This window comes from Heterocephalus glaber, unplaced genomic scaffold, assembly GCF_053883595.1.
Source record: "Heterocephalus glaber isolate CG9 unplaced genomic scaffold, H.glaber_assembly_v1.0 deba00001465, whole genome shotgun sequence".
In the NCBI taxonomy this organism is placed as follows: Eukaryota; Metazoa; Chordata; class Mammalia; order Rodentia; family Bathyergidae; genus Heterocephalus; species Heterocephalus glaber.
Genome location: NW_028258312.1, coordinates 7,731,387 through 7,751,706, shown reverse-complemented (window position 1 = coordinate 7,751,706; position 20,320 = coordinate 7,731,387). Strand labels below are relative to the sequence as shown.

General features: G+C 35.5%; 1 protein-coding gene across 5 annotated transcripts in view; it reads right to left on the bottom strand.

The window, feature by feature from the left end:
- Positions 1 to 20,320, bottom strand: part of Efna5 (ephrin A5) — a 274,844-nt gene that overhangs the window by 228,733 nt on the left and 25,791 nt on the right. For 2 of the 5 annotated variants that reach the window (XM_087180886.1, XM_087180885.1), the window contains exon 2: positions 1,276 to 18,692. The exons of 2 other annotated variants lie outside the window; for them this stretch is intronic. In XM_087180886.1, the coding sequence (XP_087037012.1) occupies positions 1,276 to 1,397 (122 nt within the window). In that variant the 5' untranslated portion in view covers positions 1,398 to 18,692. The remainder of the gene's footprint in view (positions 1 to 1,275; positions 18,693 to 20,320) is intronic. One more of the 5 variants, XM_087180887.1, reaches the window with a different exon arrangement.

The window sequence follows — 20,320 nt, the reverse complement described above, 5'->3', positions numbered from 1 at the left end:
GGCCTGCGTCCTTCTGTCTCATCTACAGGTGTGCTTGTGAGCAGCGAGCTGGTGGGACAGGAAGCAGAAGGAGGAGGTCACTGGTACTATTTAAAACTAAGTGCTCTGAACAACTAATCAGCTTTAGTTTGGGGTCCTGTGATTTGGTTGCTCAATAATGGACCTAAATGAAAGTTACTTTCACTTAACCACCATGCAGAGCTATTTAATAATAAGCATTTACATTTGTTTTCAAGCCAACTTCTCTCTGATGTACATCCAAAAAGGTACCAAGTTCAGATTAAATTCCAAAACGTCAGCAGAGCAACAAATCCTCACCTATATTCAGCTTCCTGGCTCAGAAGTTTAAATCAATCATGTGAAATGCATAGAAAAACTCTCTTTCTTTCCCGATGTTTAATGATAATTTATGACCCTAGAACATTTGTAAATTTAACAGCCCATCAAAGTGTCTGAGAGCACACCAGTTCTGAGGACTCATTAAGTGACATTAAACATAACTTTCCATGAAGTACTGTACAGCATGAATGAGGGGGGAGACTGGTGAACAGCAACTACTGCATAATTTATTGTTTGTAATTCTTCCTTATTACTTCCAAAAACATTTTTAAAGAGAAACAGCCAGTTACCAAAACAAAGTTCTTCACTACTTTGCCAATACTATAAATCAGAAAGATAGAAAAATCATTCATGATTCCAAAGATGTACTAATTCTTTCACCTGCCACCCAAAAATCACAAGGAAGAAGGTTTGTGGCAAAACCTCATAGAATTTAAAAATTAATTTCTCTAAACAGGGTTATTTTTTTAACTTGCCTCCCTGCCAAATCCCAAAGATTGTCAGTAAAATAAAACCAAAAAAATACGGAACTATTTTTTCCAGGATCCAAGTGAGAGTGCTGCCTACCTCAGCCAACTCACAGACTTAAAATAGGACTTTTTGGGTTCTGGAAACATGCGAAGAGTTCAGATCTGAAGCAGAGTTTTACCCAACAAAACCGAATTTTACAATACCACTAACAGCTTAATTTTGTCAAGGCATTCATTCTATTCATTCATTAATAAGTAAAAGTAGGACAGTGATAAATGCCGCAATTGAGAAAATATTATTTATGTTTTTAAATGTGACTACAGGGCCAGGGATTTAGCTCAGTGGTTCCACCGCCTGCCTTGCAAGTGGAATGACCTGAGTTCGATCCCCGGTACCAAAAAAAAAATGTGACTACAGACTAAGTTATAAAGGCAAAAGTCAATGGTCAAAGTTTAGCATACTTACCTCCATAAGATGCAACCCAATGAGATAGCCAGGAACATCACATAACTTTCATAGCTTTCATTCTTCATTCTAACTGCAGACTTAATAGAATTGAAAAGTTTAACTATCAGTATGCTAAACATAATAATTATGCTGACAGCACAAATTTTACTGTAAAGTAGGTCACTTATTTGGCTTAAGTCTCACTTGAAAGATTGATTTTTCCATCTCTTTCTGGACCCGTGGTCCAGCACAGGTGTTTGTCTTCCTTTGCCAAATGCCACACTTCACTTTTACTAACGTTATTGACTGAAAATACTCTCTCCATAAACTTCAGTAACTTAGTAGTGACTACCTACAGCATAAATAGTTTTCCTGAATGAAAGTAAAATCATAGGATTAGCACCATCATAAATGAGCAGCTTCATTGAAAAGGAACCCACCAAAGTCACAAATGACCTGCGCTAATTCATTTCAGTAGTGCTCTTACATGTAAGTAACAATACTCTACATGTAAGTATCCCGGCAAAATTAGTGTCTGCTGTATGTGAAGTGTTAGTTGTTTACCTTTAAAACTTTCTTTCTGAACTTTATTCAAAAGGTAGAATACATTTTCATAAAGACTGTATTTTATATATAAATATTCAACTTGACAACTACTTAATATAGGTAAAGCCAAACAATTCAAAAATAATTGTAATGATTTTTACCAGGTTAATTTTACTGTTTGCATAGGTTTTCTGTGACTTTTATCTGGCATGCATTGCACTGGCCCTAACACAACTCAAAATTCAAACACCTAAACAGTGCTGAGAGACTTTTTCAATGGAGAAAAAGGAAAACTCCCACCGAAATAATTTCTAAACTTATGCTGCTGGAATTAGTATGTAAAATTCCACTCAGAGCTAACAAGTAAGGAAGTATTATTATTGCTGAGTAGCTAGTTATTTGACTCACTGGAATGAGTTTAGTCTACGGTCCTGACTTCATTTGCTGGCTGGAATCAACTTAATTTGGCAAGTCTGGTCAAATTTTCTTACACACTTTTTAAAAAAATAATTATCAGTAAGTTAGCAAGAACATTAAACTCACAATTAACCAATTTCTTTGCACACATTTGTACAAAACAGGACCAAGATAAATGAAACAATATAATCACCAGGAAACACATTTTTAATCTTTCCAATGACTAGTACTAATTTGTATAAACTATGTGTTACAATTTGAAGCAATTCATTCACATTTAAAAGTATAATTGTAATTCCTTATTAATTGGTGTTAAGTAAGAATTACCAGATTATTCCAAAGCTAATATTTCATAATACCAAGCATATGCAGGTTGAACAGTCATCTAAAATTAGCTTATTCACTGTAAAATAAAGATTGAATGTTAAGGTATAAAATTATTCTAAATCCCCAAACACACCAGAACCAATTGTGAAATTAAATGTGACACTTTCCATAATTCAAACTACAGTACTTGATTTTTGTATTTCTCCTCAGCTACCCCTAAATTAAATTAGTCTTACGGATGACAACTCAGAAATCGCTGTCTTATTACTATGATTTTCAAATTTTAATAAAACGTATAATTCAGTGGTACCCAGGTAAGTTGAGTTTCTTAAATTATAATATAGATTATATATAGGTTTCATAGATAGCTCAATGCCACAGCTACAGACACAGTAAAAGCCAATTTCTTCACCATTTTAAGAATGTAGATAAATTCTTGCATCCCGACCTTGTTTAATGCACTGTGACAGATGATCACTCACAGAAGCAGAATCATAGGAACTGACATTGTTGAGCTAAGCTTTGCTTTTTTTTGTTTTTTTGTGTGTGTGTGTGTGTGTTTTTGGTACCAGGAATCGAACTCAGGACCCTGCGCTTGCGAGGCAGGCGCCAGAATCACTGAGCTAAATCCTCGGCCCAGCCTTGCTATACCTATGTCCTGGCATGAAATGGAAGCCCCCAGCCAATTAAAATGCATAGTGTATACAACTGGTAGACAATAGCTTTGGTGAAAGCAGCGCTGCCAATTAAAACTCTTAAATATACAGAAAGCAGACAGCAGCCTTGTTGGCCTTAGAGCTCCTATTGGGTGCTTTCTCCTCAAAAAATTTCTGACTGGTGTTACATTTATAATAAACAACTTCAAAGAACAAGCTTATTAAACTGCCTGTTTCAGCAGTACTTTCAACACACTGAAATTTGGATTTGGTTCTGACTTTTTAATCTTAGAGAAAGACATTTCAACATTTCAAACAGCATTTTCTTCATAATCACAGTTGGCAGAGCCCTGAACAAAAAAGAACAGACTCCCAGACCATTCCCACATCATTCTGCCTCACCAATTTAAAGCTACAAATTAACCCCTAAACTGTCCTTACAGGTAACAGTACCTCCTCATGGCTACTACTAGAAGATTTTGCATAACATCAATAGGCTGCAATGATTCCTGAAACTTCATTCACTGTTTTTTTCCTATTAAAATCATGTACCACCTTTACAGTCATTTTGTCTGTAACACTGAAGTAGTTTGTTTCCATGTTTCATTTTTCTGTTTGTTAGGTTGGTGGAATTAACATAAAACTATTACTAAAGAGAAATACTAGAGTATCTAAATGATTTTATTTGAGTGTTCAACTCCCCTCTTCCCCAAAAATGGGGATGAAACATTCATTTTCTCCACATAGATTTGATAATAAATGTTATTTACCCACTTTATCACTTGAGGAATTGTCACAGAGGGAAAGGTTAGCATGTAAATGCCATTATCAGAGTTACCTTCAACTAAATCCAAGTTGAGCCTTCAATAGCTAGTACCTTTACTGGTCACTTATCACACACACCAAAAATAACTTGAAATGAGAGTAAATTAGCAGTTAAAGAGCGTTAAGCCAGTTTCTGTGTCATAACGTACCAATTCTCAGCTGTAATACATTTATATATATTTAACTGGAATGTGTCATTTAATGAATTATATATTTTATATAATGACAAATGTCATTTTCAATAATCAATGGTGTTTACACAAGCTGCAAGCATTTGTGACGGGGTTTTTTTGCTGTTGTTTTTTTTAGCTAGAAGAGATAAGCCCTATTCATTAACACTGATCATTGTCATTTATGAAATGCATTTATTTTCACCATCAGAAGTATACAGTATTTAATTTCATGCCTATGTCATTACTCAATAAGAATGAAATAAAGTATCGACATTAATTGGGCTATGTCTACAGTTACCCACCATTTAAATAATAAAAATTAATGCTTACTAATGTGTTACTATATGCCATACACAGAAATAACCACTTCATGTATACTGACCCAGTGCTATCTATACAATAACACTGGGAGGTAAGTAATGTTATCACCCCTATTTTACAGATAGGCAAAACAATGGATCAAATTCAAGAACTTGCCTAAGAGTGCACAGCTAGTAATTGGCAGATAAATGTTTCTAGAGAACTGTAATTCTAAAAATAAAATAGTAGGCTTATTAAGTTATGCCTGTGGTAGCAATTTAGAAAGTAAATGTTAGACATAGTCTTAAAAACATATTAGCACAGAAAATGAACTCCAAACCAGGATAACTGAAATAAATATTTTGCATAAATCGAGTACTTCTTTCTCCACTTCCCCCAATTCATGCATTATGAAAATTTTCCACCAGGTACATGGAGTATTTCAAATGTTTCTTTTTGTTTCCTACTTAGACTACAAGCTATTCAAGGTCTGAAAAAGCAGCCAATTTATACATTATTTAAAATGCCACAGCATACTGTACCCGAGAACCTTTGATAAATACTAAAATATTACATCAACAATGAGTAATGGCAACTGAACCCTAAATTACAATGGAACTCAAAGATGAGCTATGAGGCCAAAATAAAATAGATCTAAGTCCCAGTCAAGTCGTCACTCATTCACTCTTTCGAAGCCTGTGAAAAGAGAAGGCCTTACCTAGGACAAATGAAGGCAATATTTTTGAGGTTTGGGAAAGATATCACTTCTGATCATTATTACAATACTAAAATCAAATCATACATGGAAGACATGAGAACAGAAGGCTGGATAAGCAACCTCACATGATTATTTTATTTTCCGCATATACAGAAAATAAATGGGAGGGGGCTAGCCCATTATTTAAAACTATAATTTGTAGGAGTTCTAAGTGATTTCTTAAAGTCTTAATTATTTGCCTCTAGAAAATGGAATGAGAGTAGGAAGGACAATTTTTCAAAAGTTTTATAACTCTGAATGAATTTTGTACTGTTTGAAAATTGATATATATACATTCTATTATCTTAATAAAACTAAAGCTTTAAGTGTCAATCTGCACTCAATAAAAATTGCAGAACTTAGCAAATTCTTAGTAATTTTAAATATTAAAGAATTAGTATATAATTCTGAATCCTGATTCTAAGTAATAAGCCAAGGAGAAAATTAGAAATGATATTTTTAAAATACATTATGCTCTGTCCTTTCCATATACAGTTATGCATTTTCTAACAACAGGAATATGTTATGGGAAATGAATTATTTGGCGATTTCTCCTTGGGCAAACATCACAGAGTGCACTTACATGAACTAAGACTGCAATGACTCATTAGACAATACAGTATTATGGGACTACTGTCAAATCATTAACTGATCATCATTATGTGGCACATGACTGTATATGGAATACATGGAAAACATATACATATATGTTGCATTTTAGGGCAGTGGAACTAATATGCACGATGCTATAATAGTAGATACATATCATAAATTTTCCTAAACCCATAGAATGCACAGTATCAAGAGTGAATCTAATATAAACTATGAACTTGGGTAACATGACATGCCGGTGGAGATTCATCATTTGTAATGAATGTATCCCTCTAGTGGGAGACGTCAATGATAGAGAGAGCTGTGCCATGTGGATAGGGGACTTACAAGAAATCTCTACACCTTCTGTTCAATTTTTCTTTGAACCTTAAACTGTTTTTAAAAATCAAGCATTTCATAAATACATATACATCCTGTTTTCATATATGTATATGGAATATGTATACATATATATGGAGGTATATACATATTTATGTATACAGTTTATATACGTGTATATTTATACATGTGTCTTTTATACACATACACATAATAAACATAGTTTTTCTGGCCACTAAACAAAATCTACTGTTTTGTATGGAAATACAAGAATTAACCTTTTCCTAGAACACAGATGGAAATGAAATAAGAAAGTGCTATCAAAACATTTATTGTGTACCTACTTTTCTATACAAAGAAGTATAATCGAAGGTGTGGGCATATATATTTTCCTAGCAAAAATAAAAGATAAATATTTATTTAACCCCCTTAAATTGTCTCTATAACATAAAATATTTTTACAATCTTCAACTTAGGGAAAAAAATTGACAATTCATATTAATTTTCCCCTACAAAGAAAATGGAGGGGAAAAATAAAATTATCAAAAAAGCTTATCAAGGCTATTGTAGAGGTCTGCCTTCACAAGATAATGCATGTATTTGAATGCTGTGGATTTATTTGAAATTTCTTAGATAGCTGCTTTCCTCCACTCCTCCACTGCTGCATAAGTAGCTAGGTGCCTGGTTCCTAAGGGAAACAAGTCAGGCGGCCATTTTAGAAGCCCTGAGCCGCCTGTCCCAGAGGCTTGGATGAGAACTCCTGGCCTCACAGCACAGCCCCTGGCCACTAGGAATCCAGTGCCTGGTGAGAAGGAAGTACAAGCAAGTCACAGCATTTTAGAAATGATGGTTAATCTTATTCACTCTCCTTTTTTCCCTCCTACTCTCTCCCCTCTCCTTGCTTTCTCTGTTTAATGATTTTGTCTTTTTTTGTCTCTATTTCATTCTGTTCTTTCCTTTTCTGTTTACTTGCTCTCCATTACTCCCTTCTCCAATCTATGTTTTCCTCTCCTCTAACACATTTCATTTATTTAGATATTGCACCCTTTCACAATAGACCTTGACATATAAGAATACATAAAAGATTACTTCAGCAAAATTGCAGCAACTAGAGTAGTTGAACAAGACTAGCAAACCTTCCATCCTGTCAATGTGCTTTTTTCCTTTACTCACACTATTCTCTACTTTCTTTCTCACTTATTCTCCACTCCATCATCAATTCTCCCTCTTCTTTGTTCTCATTTTTTACTACTCAAGAACATGCTTCATAATAAACCAAGCAGTCTACAAGCTTTTCCTTTATGTAAAATTTCACCAAATTTTTTCCAGAGAATATATTCCTTGTCCATTATAGGCTTATTAAGGAAAGGGCAATTGAGAAAATGTATTTAAAATAAACGGTCTTCTAGAAATACTTTTCAACCATTCCCAGTGTCCATTATGGTTGTTGAAGTAATTCACTGGAAATACTTTCCTAATCTACTCAGGTATCCAAAAATATTTTATTTAAATTAAGTTAAAATTATCCTTTCAAAATAACTTGGCCAAGATGACATTTTAGAAGTCATCTCATAATTCAGTAATTTTTCTACCTATGCATTTAATCTGCCCTAAACGCATTCTCATTACAAGTGGGCTTTTGTGTACAACACAGAATATTTTCCATTTCTCGCTTCCAATAAATAGCACACATAAATAGAGCAAAGACTTTCAGTAGTCTACACAACGTTAATTTCTTAAGTCCATTCCATGTTTTAAAAAATTTCTTCCTGCTTTCATCATTATCAGGTCAAAACTCATGGTCCTTTTCTGAAATGAACTGCTCTTCCAAAAACATTATAAATGTGGTTTTCGTGACAAATTACACGTGTACCAGCCAGTTCTCCTTAAGAGCCAGGAGCAGACATGCAATTCAGCTGCAAAAGTCCAATGTGCTGATTCTTTCCCCCATCCTGGGGAAATCCCCGACAACTTGCCCCGGAAGCCCCAAGAAGCAGCTTCGCCCTAGCCCCACCGGCATAGCCCCCACTGCCTCACTGCGTGGCTACACATTACTTCTGCTTTTCTAACTTTTCCACTTCTGAGCACCATCAATTATGCACTGCAATAACAGAGGCCTGGCGAGGCAGTGTAACATAAAGGCCGATTATGATGATAAATAATTTAAACACCTGCACACCATGTTCCTTTTACCAGTGCTAGAGACCAGTGCTGATGCAAGGTTCAAACGTACCAGAATGACCAGGCTGGGGACAGCTCAAAGTGCATTTACCTGTGAACTTCCTGTCCACTGCCCATGGTGTGGAAAGGGGTGAAACAAATGAACTGCTCACAGCGTACTCACGTTTGCAAACAATGGGTAAGAATCATGGAGGTCACAGATCCAAATAACATTCATTCATCCATTTGCTTATTCAGTCCAAGAATTACAGGGAACAAAATTTATTGGTGGGTGATATTTTTAATCTTCCAGTAAATAGTAAACCATTCACATACAAAGTTTTTAAAAAGGCAGTTTCCATATAAGGTTATTCAAGATTTAACAAAATACAAACTTGGCAAGCTCTTTACCACACAGCATATACATTTGTTTAATGATAAATTATAATTGGGATCTGGCAGGGATTACACATATAGTACAAGTCCCTAGCCTGACTCTTACTTTTAAAACAATGCCTTACCATCTCTAAACTGTCATCCAGAAACTATTCAGGCCTCTTTATTAGCCTAGTTTTTAAACTGTGATTTGAAGAAACTTTCATACGTTCAAAACCTGCAAAGAAAACTAGTGTCCTTGCGCAATGCCCTCGGAAGTTCAAACCTGAGAAACACTGATGTATCTAAATGCTGGGAGAATTTTGTTCCTTATCTACATAGAGAAAGATTTTTTTTTTTTCTCAAATTGAAAAGAAAAAAGGTGAAAGAAAAAATACAGTATTTCAAACTTTTAAAAATTCAGGTAACTATCTCAAATCTATTGATCACCTTTATGAAGATAATTCTCAAGACATAATGAAATATTTCATCAAAGTGTGGTGGCACAGGCCTCTAATCTCAGAATTCAGGAGGCTGAGGCAGGAGGATTGCCCTGAGTTTGAGGCCAGCCTATACTACATTTTGAGACCCTGTCTCAAAAAAAAATTTACGAAAGCATTTCTAATGCTTGAAAAGGTAGAACAACCCCAAACAGTCTATACAAGAATGAAAGGGAAATGAATAAAACTAGACACTACTAGGGATGTTGATAAATCAAACACTGACCTTAAAATACATGAGATTCAAAACAAAAGCACTAAATTCACCTCAAATGATGCTCAGCTTCACTTCGGGAATGAGACTTCCATTATCTAGAAATATTCCGAAATAATTCTGTAGTCTACATGAGAGATAATATTACACTTCTAAATGCAAACTGATGAAAACTCTAGGGGGAAAAACCATTTTGAACTGTGGTTTCCAGGAGGCTTCAGGTTTAGTCACATCAAATTAAAGGGGAGCAAAGCCTCTTAAAACAACATTCTTCTTAAATCGCATCCATATGATCTAGCAAATTGATATAGCCAAAGTCAATAAATCACGATGCAGGCTTTTTAATGTATGACTGCTTTTATTTTTGCTTTGAACCAGCTCCTTATAATTTTTAGCCCAAAGTTAGATGTATATTCTTGTCTAGGCAAAGCAAGCTACTTCTCACGTAAGGGCTCCCGCTTTTCACTGTCTCCCACCACCAGTGAGAGAAATTGCCCCCAACAGTTCAGCAGGGCCCAGAGCTGCTGTCGCTGGTTGCATCAACATGCAACCCATTAACTGCCTTTCAGCTGGCAGTATTTGAATTTGTAGATTTTTCACCACTTCTCGATGTGTGAGTGCTTCTTTTTTCTTAACCCCAGGGATTTCATTTTGTGCTGACACATACCCAAAGAGCAATCCCTATGAAACTATCCTTTTAAGGCAAGCATTTTGTGCACTCCTTAATGATGGGTGTTTAAGAGAAATAGTAATTATCATAGGTTTTGAACCTTAGGTAACAGACAGCCTCACAGTAAGAGGGTTCACTACATTTAAGACCAAACTCCTCATTAAGAAATGGAGATGTATCAACTCAGCTCTGTGCAGATAGACAAGGACGTCCGGGTTGGAAAAATCATTCGCCCTTGGGATGGCTGGTGTCAGGGCTGAGCCACCACTCAGCAAGGTCGCCCTAGTTTGTCCAGACTGTGAACCAGTGGAACTTCCTGTGGACAATTAAACCTAAGGGCCACTGGTTAAAAATATGATTAAAATCATCAATGCTTAAAATACCATTCTCTTCTTTCTTATCCATTTTATGACTCAAGCTACCACATTAGATATTTTGTGTGCCATAACTGATGCTGAATCATAATTTCAGACAAACAGAATCAAAAGTTCTTAACTAATAGTAGCAAAAAAAAACCCCATGAAACATGGTTAAACCATAAAAACGTTTTAGATGTATGCCTGTCTGAGAGCATTATACATGTTTTGCACATACATTTATGAATCACTAAGCCTCTCGAAAGTTCCAGATAAATGTTACTATTAAATGAGAAAAAACAGAATCCTCACCCTCAAGATCCCATGACCTCAATCCTAATAACACCCAAGCATATGCATGTAAACGTTTTCTCATCCAGCTTCCCTACAAAGATGGCAAACAGAACTTAATATTTTATGGAGCACAAAGCACAAAGCACGTTCAAATTCAATACAAGGAAATGCTTTATCTCCCCCTTAATAGATTAATAATACAAAACAGTGAGAAACTTCAAAAAGCCATGCCACACTTTAATCAAATGATATGTAAGTTTCTTCTGGACACCCTCAAGATATAAATGAAATAGGAAAATCAGAAATAAAGGACTGATTTGATTTATCTGCTTACCTTAAATTATTTGTTTCCAGAAGAGCTGCCTTTTCTCATTACATTATTTATTACAGCTAAACTAACTTGGAATATCTTATCCAATTTTTTCTCAAGATCAGATCATGTTCCCAAATATGGATAGCATAAGCCATGTACCTTGCATAACAACATTCCTATAGAAAGCTAACTCTCACGAAGACTGTCTAAAAGGGGAAAAGTGAGCTACGGGCACACACAGTCCCATCATAACCAGCTGTGAAGGTTACAAGTTTCTGGCAGAGGCATGGTATGCTAATACACCGCAATGATCTATAAACCATCAGAAAAAAAGCATGAAAAGTATTTAATGTTTATTTAGTTATTTATTTATTTTTTTAAAAGCAACTCATTCTTTTTTTTTTTTTCTTTTTTGTACCGGGGATTGAACTTAGGACCTTGCACTTGTGAGGCAGGCAGCAGAACCACTGAGCTAAATCCCTGGCAAAGCAAGCATTTCTGGTTTAAATCAAATGGATTTTAAACTTTCTGGTTTTATAAGAACATACTACTATAACTCTTTCTAAATATTGCCTGGTTTTTGCTTATTTTATTTTACTCAGGCTAGTAATGGCCATGACAAATACCTACATGCTGAACTAGGAAAAGATTCAATCCCTAAATTTTGTGTGGGAGACTTAAATTTCTTCTAGAAAGCCAATGACAGTGAGTTCATTACTGAGAATTTTCTTTTAGATAAAATATAACCCCCAAAAATAGAATCTTTGTAGAATTATAAGGAAAATCAAAAAAAACAGAAAAGATAAGACTATGACCAAATCCTCTTCAATCTTTAACCTCCCTCCCCCCAAAAAAATTTTTTTGTTAAATTCAGTCCTTTCACTCTATAGTATCTAGAATGACCGGAAGTCCTGTGACTCTAGGTTGCTTCCAGCATCTGTCAAGAAAATCAGAAACTTAACTCCGTTCATGAGAGAATGCTAACAGAAGATGAATAATGCTTCAGAGGGAGAAAGCATACTATTAGAAATGTTTAAAACCAAATATTCAGAGAGCTGAAAGGCATTTTTGTGATTGCTATTGCTATTCAAATACAAGTAAGTGAATTTTTAAAATACAGAAATTAAAAAACAAGTTATTTTTAGTTGAAAGTCTTCAAAATGGAAGTATAATTATATATTATTCCTTTTTATATACATATTGTTGTTGTATCATTATTGTAATGAGTTTAAAATTAGAAAGTCAATTTTAAAAACCTAAACTAATAGTTCACTTTTTTAGGTCACTTCTGAATTTCAACTAGCTTCAATTATAAAGCCACCTTTAATGGTTTCTGCATTTCTATCCACCATACAGGGGATCTAGTTAAACCTCTTGATCTGACCTATATGTGAAATATAAAATAGTAGGACTAATAGGTACAGAGAATAAAACAGTGCATGCCAGAAGCGAGGGGTTGGGGAAATAGGGAGATGTTGACTAAAGGATATAAAATTTCAGTTAAGGGGAATAAGTTCAAGAGACCTATTGTATATCATGATGACTACATTTTTTTTTTTTGGTACAGGGGATCAAACTCAGGACCTTGCACTTGCACTTGCAAGGCAGGAAGCAGAAACACTGAGCTAAATCCCCAGCCCATGATGACTACATTTAATAGCAACATATTACATGCTTGAAAATTGCTAATAAAATAGATTTTAAGCAACATTGGTGCAAAAAAGAAGTATGCAAGATAACACATATTTTAAATAGCTTGCTTTAGCTGTTCACATTGTACATAAATACTAAATCATGTTGTATATGCTATCAATATATAATTTTACCTGTCAATTAAAAATACTGAAAAAAGAATAAAATAGAAAAAAAGTTACTTCCATGTGGCACATTGTACAGGAACATATTAACACTACTAACCGGGGATGTAGCTCAGAGGCACCGCACCTGCCTGGCAAGTCTAAGGTCCTGAGTTCGATCCCCATACCAAAAAATAAAAATAAAAATAAAAACACTACTTCTAGTTCAAATTCAGCTCTTAGTTAGAAAAGTTTCATTGAAAACAAAGTGTATTGCTTTAACCTTTGCCACTTTCCTCCATCCTATACCATCATATACAGAAGAATAACCAGAATAAATTGGAATTTTAAATATAGGGTCATAATTCATATTTTCTACACTACTACTACTTTGAAAAGGGCAGTAAAACAGTAGTATTTGTTAGGTAAATTTATTGATGGAATATTTACTAGTATACCTACTTAACCAATATTGATACCAGAGACAGCTCAGTAAAACAGTTAAGAGCAAAGATTCTAGAACCAAATGCCAGGCTCTGTAATCAAAATTCTGTCACTTACAAAAATGTAACCTTGGGGCCAAGGATTTAGCTCAGTGGTTCCGCTGCCTGCTGGTCCCGAGTTTGATCCCCGGTACCATAAAAAAAAAAGAAAAATGTAACCTTGGTTAATACATTTAGTCTCTCTGTGCCTCCATCATTTTCATTAGCAAAATGAAGATGTTAGTAACAGTATCTACCTCCTAGGGTCATTATGCAAATGATAATAGGACTTCACATATGCATAGTGCTTTAAAGAGACTGGCACATAAGAGCTGGGTAATTTTTTCTTATCTTAAAGCTGTTGTGCACACCAGGAATGAAGCCAAGTGCACTGCACAAGACCCAACTCAGCAGTGTGGGAGCCAGTAGTAGTATTCTTATTCTAATGGCACAGGTTAATAAGAGCAAGCTTTATCTATTAGTGCCTTTATAAACAATGACTACACAATTAAGCGGGCATCTCATTTAACTTATTGATTATCAAAGAAATATGTATTAAGAAAATGGCTCTTATGAAATGAGATCTTTAAAAAAAAATAGTGCTGATGGGAACCAGTTTTAATATATTGTTTTGCTTTTTGTGACAAAAAGTCTTATTTTCAGTGTCAGTCCAATCTGGTGAATGTCTAAACCTAAACTGGTATAAAAGTTCTCATCTCTCTCCCAAGTTTGTAAACCTTGTTTCCATTCATTTATTACATCTTGTCATCTGCTGATCTCAGATAATTAAACTTATGTCCAAAATTTAAAAAAAAAAAATAGTGCTGGTACAGTATAATGAAACTATAAAGCAATCTGACTATACTACCAAAAAATATGTAATTTTAATACTACTTCACCACCCTACTACTCTATCCTACTGAAAAAACAAAATATGGGGAAAGATTTAAGCAAAATACTAATAAAGGTACTTATATGTATGTCATTTATGTTATTAAAAACTAACCAATATGAAAGTTTAAAAGTGAGGAACAGTAAGGTTTTTTTTTGCTTAAATTCTTTTATTGGTACATTTTAAGTATACAATACGTTTACATTTATCATTGGGTGCTTGTACCTGTACATGATGTATCTTGGTTCTTATTTTTTCCCCATTACCTGTGCGCCCTTCACCCCCTCCACCCTTCCCTATTTACATAGACTTTGTTTCCATTGGGTTTTTTTCTCATAATTTTTCCTTTCCATTCTTTCCTTTCCTCTTCCCCTCCAACTTCCCCTACCCCTTTGAACCTTTTCTTCCTATTTCAAATTATCAGTTATTCATTTTAATTGCTTTAATCCTTATTTACACTTATGTGGGTTTTTTTATAAAATGGAGTACTACTCAGCCATAAAGAATGAGAAACTAGAGACATTTATAGCTAAATGGATGCATATGGAGGCCATACTCTTAAGTGAAATAAATAGGGCACACATGTGTAAATACCGAATAGTTTCTCTAAAGTAAGTCGCTATTTTAAAATAGACAAGAGGTTTGGGATATGCTGCATATAACTAGGTTTCTCAGTCCAGGTCTGCAGAAGTTATTTATATATTAAAGGTTCTGAGAGGCTTAGATTGAATGCTACTTTTTTACTCCATCATTTCCCAAACATAGTGAGTAACAGAAACTTTGGTAGGGAGATTCCCATTTGTCACACAGTGATGGAACAGGATGGGAAAGTATGGGTTAAGTAGGTGCTGGTTGATCTTCTTGATGAAAATATATGCAGTCATTGACAAGAGTAGTTTTCAGTATTACACAGTGTGCTTCCTCCAGTAATAAGAGAAAAACACTATGCTAGGGAAAAAAGACTAAACTCAATCAACTCATTAATAGCCAGTTACACGATAGAGGCTCAGAGGGGAAGTATCCCAACACACCATGTGGAATTATGTACAAATGTTTCTGGAATGTGATGCTGCATCTAGAGTGAAAACAAGCAGTAATAATAAAAGCACAGTGACTTAGATAGTGACAAAGTCCCACCTTCCACCTTGACTTGGAAGTGTAGTTTGTTTATCTGGTGGTTACTTTAATAAGGCCTGAGGGGAGAATCCTTACTGAAAGTGACCTGTAACAAGAAAGTAGAAAACAAACAGAGTGATCATTCAGCTTCACCAGAGGGATACACGGAAGCAGCCAGCCCTGTCAATTTGAAAGGGGCTAATGAAACATTATCTGCAGGTGAGCGGACTGTCTCGCAGCATTACAACTCTAAGCTACAAATGATTTCCTAACCACAGAGGTAACCACCACACATACAGGTACTTTGAAAGACAAATGAGAAGGCTGCCACACGCAGGGTCAATCACAAATCTCCCACAACTTGGGTGCCTCTTCATCCTGAGGAGATGACCCGGAGCACAAACCACAACCTCAGTCACTTGTTCTACATCTCTGAGTTTGAATTTCAGCAACCTGGTACAGAGTAATATATAAAATGTATGCACAAATAAGGCTCATAATGCTTTGAAACTTTGATTTTCATTGTGTTAGAGTAAATGAATAAATATCAATTTCCAATTCTTACATTTGTTTGATTAGGTTACTATAGTTTCAGGAAATCCCTATGCAAGACCATTGCATGTTGTGAAGTACGGAAGGAGAAAAAACAGCCAATCAATAATGCACAGTTCACTTTTATCTATGGACTTTATTAATACATCAACTCCCCAGGTTTACTGGGACTGTGATTTTATTTGATGCGATACGTCCTATTTAAAGATTTTCCTTTTCTTTTTTATGACCTAATGATGCATTTAATTTTTAATTAAATTTCATTTTAAAGTATAAAGAGAATGTAGAAAAGCCAAAGCAAGTGTGCAGCATCTGTTCATTGCATCTGCACTCACTACCACAAAAATTAACCTTAATCTAAAGAGGCACAAATGGGTTTTTATGCCATCAGGAGACCCAAGTATTTAAAAATCAATGACTGTCCACCCAGACAAAGAACAGCTGTTTCCTAATATACCAGCTCCATTTTGAGCCCACGCTCAACCCAATAGCTAGCTTAAACGGCCCACATTCTCGTTTTCCCAGTAAAAACCATCAGAGAAGGACACTATCTGAAAACCATGCACTGGGTTAAGTGAGGATATGGTAGAGCTGCCCTGGTCCAAGAAGACGGCATTTTGGGAAGCGCCTTCTACCACTGTCTCTCAGTAATTCAGTAAAATCAGAATCAATCTTATTTTCTGTGCCCAGAAATCTACCAAATGAGATAATTTACCCATTTGTGTTGTTTTAAAAGGCCAGAGAAGGGGATAAGGAAATTGGGGAGATGCTGGTCAAGACATAAAGCATCAGCTAGACAGGAAGAGTAAGTTCAAGAGATCCACTGTACAGCATGGAGACCATATTTAATGAAGATATGCTGTGTACTTGAAAACGGCTGGAAGTATATTTGAAAAGTTCAATAAAAAAAAAAAGAAAAGTTCTCACCACAAAGCATAAGCAGGTAAGTATGTGAAGTAATACTTACATTAAAGAGCTTGATTTAGGCATTTCACAATTTATACAAATATGAAAATATTTCACTGTACAGCATAGATAGAAACAATTTTACTTGTCAAAAAAATCCAGGAACTATTGAGAATGATCAAGTGTCTTCCCTTTAAAACAAGGGCTCTTTCCCTGGAATCCGTTCAACTTCTTCGAAGACAGCAGACAGACAATTAGGCAGTTGTAACATTCTCTATAAAATTCTCGGAAATGTACTTTCTTGAAGGTGAGAGAAGGAAAAGTAAAATGCTTGCAAAACGAAAAGGATATGAGGAGAGGCCACTGTTTTTAAACAAAGCCCCCTAGAACACTGTGATTTTCTAGCAATCCTTTTAGGGACCCCTTTAAGCAAAGAATTCCATGCAGGAAAGCAGAAAAGAGAAAAACTTAGAAATCATACATGACAAAACAGAGACCCGTATTCTCTACTACTCTAAAATGTTATTTTGTCTCCAATTTTCTCCACTTGAAAAAAAAAAAAGCCCTAAACAACTTTAAAAAATCTATGTGGTACCATCTTTACATAATTTTCCTGATTTACTCAGAGCCAAATTTTAAAAGCCACACATTAAGACCAATTATTGGGTAATTAAAAAAAATAAACTCGCAAAAAATAGGAGGCAATAATGCATTTCTCCTCAGATACACCCTGCACCATATGACATCCAATAGGCTTAGCTCTTTAAACAACACCTCAGTAGATCTCACGAATGAGGTCTGGTTAGGGTCAGCTCTGCGGTGCAGTCCCCATCACAGGGGTTCTGACAGGCCCTGGACCCTGTGACTTTAGTGCTGTCACTTCTGGCGGGTCACAGATTCAAGTCTAGCCATGTAAGGGAAGATGAATCATGTGGGTACAGAAATAATAGAAAGCACTGTCCACTGACTGCATAGAATCCATCCCTCTGTGACTGCTTCCTGGTTTATCCTCCCAGCCCATGCCCTCCTGGCTTCAGCGACCTGCCGTCCACAGCACATCCTGGGGTGCTGTCTGGGTACAACCATCTGAGTCCCCGAAGGGCCCATGGCTCCAGCATGAATGGTGATTGTCTCCAGAGCGCCTTTGCTGTGTTTCAAGCATCGGGGCTTATTAAAATCCCAAAGAGAAGTAATCCCTGAATGCCACTAAAAGATCTCCAGCTGCTACCGTTTATGAAGGAGGCTTGACAAGAGAGGGGGAGGGCAAGAGGGGGGAGCAGGAAGACAGGAGGAGAGAATTCAGACAAGGGCAAGTTATCCAAACAGAGCCTCCATCAAGAAAGAGTCATGTTTTATCAGCTTACGCTTTCCTGCCTTCTTTCCAAAGGTATTTCCTCCCTCAACTCTCATTAATTCTTTTTCATAGCTGTCTATTTTCCTTAAGAAATAATAATGATAAAGGCAGCCCATGACTAGAGAAAGTCCGTAAGTGTGTGAAAATTAGAAAGACTAGTCAGATGGATTACCTGGAAACGACTGAATATGGCTTCCCTAAAACATCAGGGAAGGAAATGGTATTTTCATGGAAAAGAATTAGGGTAGTGCTCAGTATCTGTCTCTCCCTTCTCCATTCTTTTGAAAAGGTCTTTTCATCTCATTAAGTTAAGCTGATTAATAAAAATTCAGCAGTTTGCCCATGGATCCTTTAGAAGTGGTGATACAAGCTGAAAGCTGCAGGCGGAAGGTCTTTGTGCTGGAGACAATAAGGCGGATGACTTCTCAAATCCATCGTTGTCATCCTCCATTAGAGATAAATAGTCACCTTGGCTCAGGCTCCTCAGACAAATGCTACATTGCTACTTGTTATCTTCTAGTAACCTTCAGAAAAAAAAAATTTAGTGCTTACTTAAAAACAAGGGGGAGGGGGGAAGAAACATTATTTTGGAAAACTACATAACGAGAACACTTTGTATAATTCAAAAATTATTTATTCTAATTTGTGAACAAAACATAGTCCAAAGGCCTAGAAATTTCATTCAAGAGAAAAAATAATTTTATCCAAAGAAATCTCAAATGTAAACAGACTCTTTTAATTTTTACTGTAAAGCAAAACAAGCAGATAAACCCAGTTTCTTTGATGAATAACTTTACTTTGTCATCTAAAAAATGTCAATTCTCTAGTACCTGACACCTCATTGATCCTCATAAAAGTTAAAAATTTCCTTCAAAAGTTGTAAAGGACTGTGGTTTACCATTAAAAATGGAAAAAAAAATGTCAATTATGTAATGTCATGACTTGCAAATGTTTTCAACTGTTCAGGCATGAGATAATTCATCCAGGTAAAAGTTGCAAAATGCCTATTATATGGAAAGCTTTGAACAGGGGGACATAAATTTAAGTACATCTGTCTTGAAGGTGTTATTTTCCTAGCCACATCTAAACTTGCATAACACTAAATAGTCCACTTGAATATTATCCAAAGTGTTTTTCCCTGATGACTGAATTCAAGTTGGACTACTTCATGATCTTTGGTTTAAAAGTTTCCCTAGTACTAGAGATATAGCTGAGTTGTAGAAGTGCTTGCCTAGCATGCATGAAGTCCTGGGTTCAAGCCCCAATACCACAAGAAAAAACAGTTGTGAGCTAACTATTCATATGTTAATAGAACCTATCAAATTTATTCCTATAAAATCTTTATGTGTGTGTAAAAGTGTTTTAGTACCATTTTAACCAATATGTCTACACTACACTGAATCAAGTTTTATAGGCAGTCTGATTCTATCATTAAATAAGACATCAGGCCAAATAAATATCTTTTCTGAATCTTATTTCAAAAGTATTGTGGAAGGAAGTTATTCTCTCATTACTCTAATCTTTATGGACACTGAGTACACTGAAAAGTCATCGAGTCTTCACAGAATAGCACCCACGTGTTCAAAAGTGTAAGGTATTTTTAAAGATGCAATTCTTGACTTGAAGACTGCTGTAACAATGATCACCACCATAAAAGGATCATTCTGAATTGTGACCAGCTACTCATTGTTTTCTCCAGACTACTACGGAGGATTCAGTAACATTAAGAAAGTCAAACTCATTTGATTACTCGTTCCCTGTGGCCTGAAGCCGATCACCTGCTTTGCCATCAATCCATCTTTTCAATACCTAAGGGGCTGAGCCCAAACAATGCCACTGTGAATGATAACCACAGGTTGGCTGTGACTTCCAGTTAACAAATTAAAAATGGGCTAACATGTAGCTCTTCTTATAATGACATGGATTCTAATAAGTAGAATCTCAACAGATACTGTATGTTTAGAATCTAGTATTTAAGGTGTAGGTCAAAGGATACAAAGTTGTAGTTATGCAAGATGAGTAAGTTTAAATATCTAAGGTACAGCATAACAACTAGAGGTAAAAATACTAAAAATTTTGTTAAAGCTGGATGTGTTAATTTGATTGACTACTGTAATTATTTCACTAGGTATATCAAAATATGTTCCACACC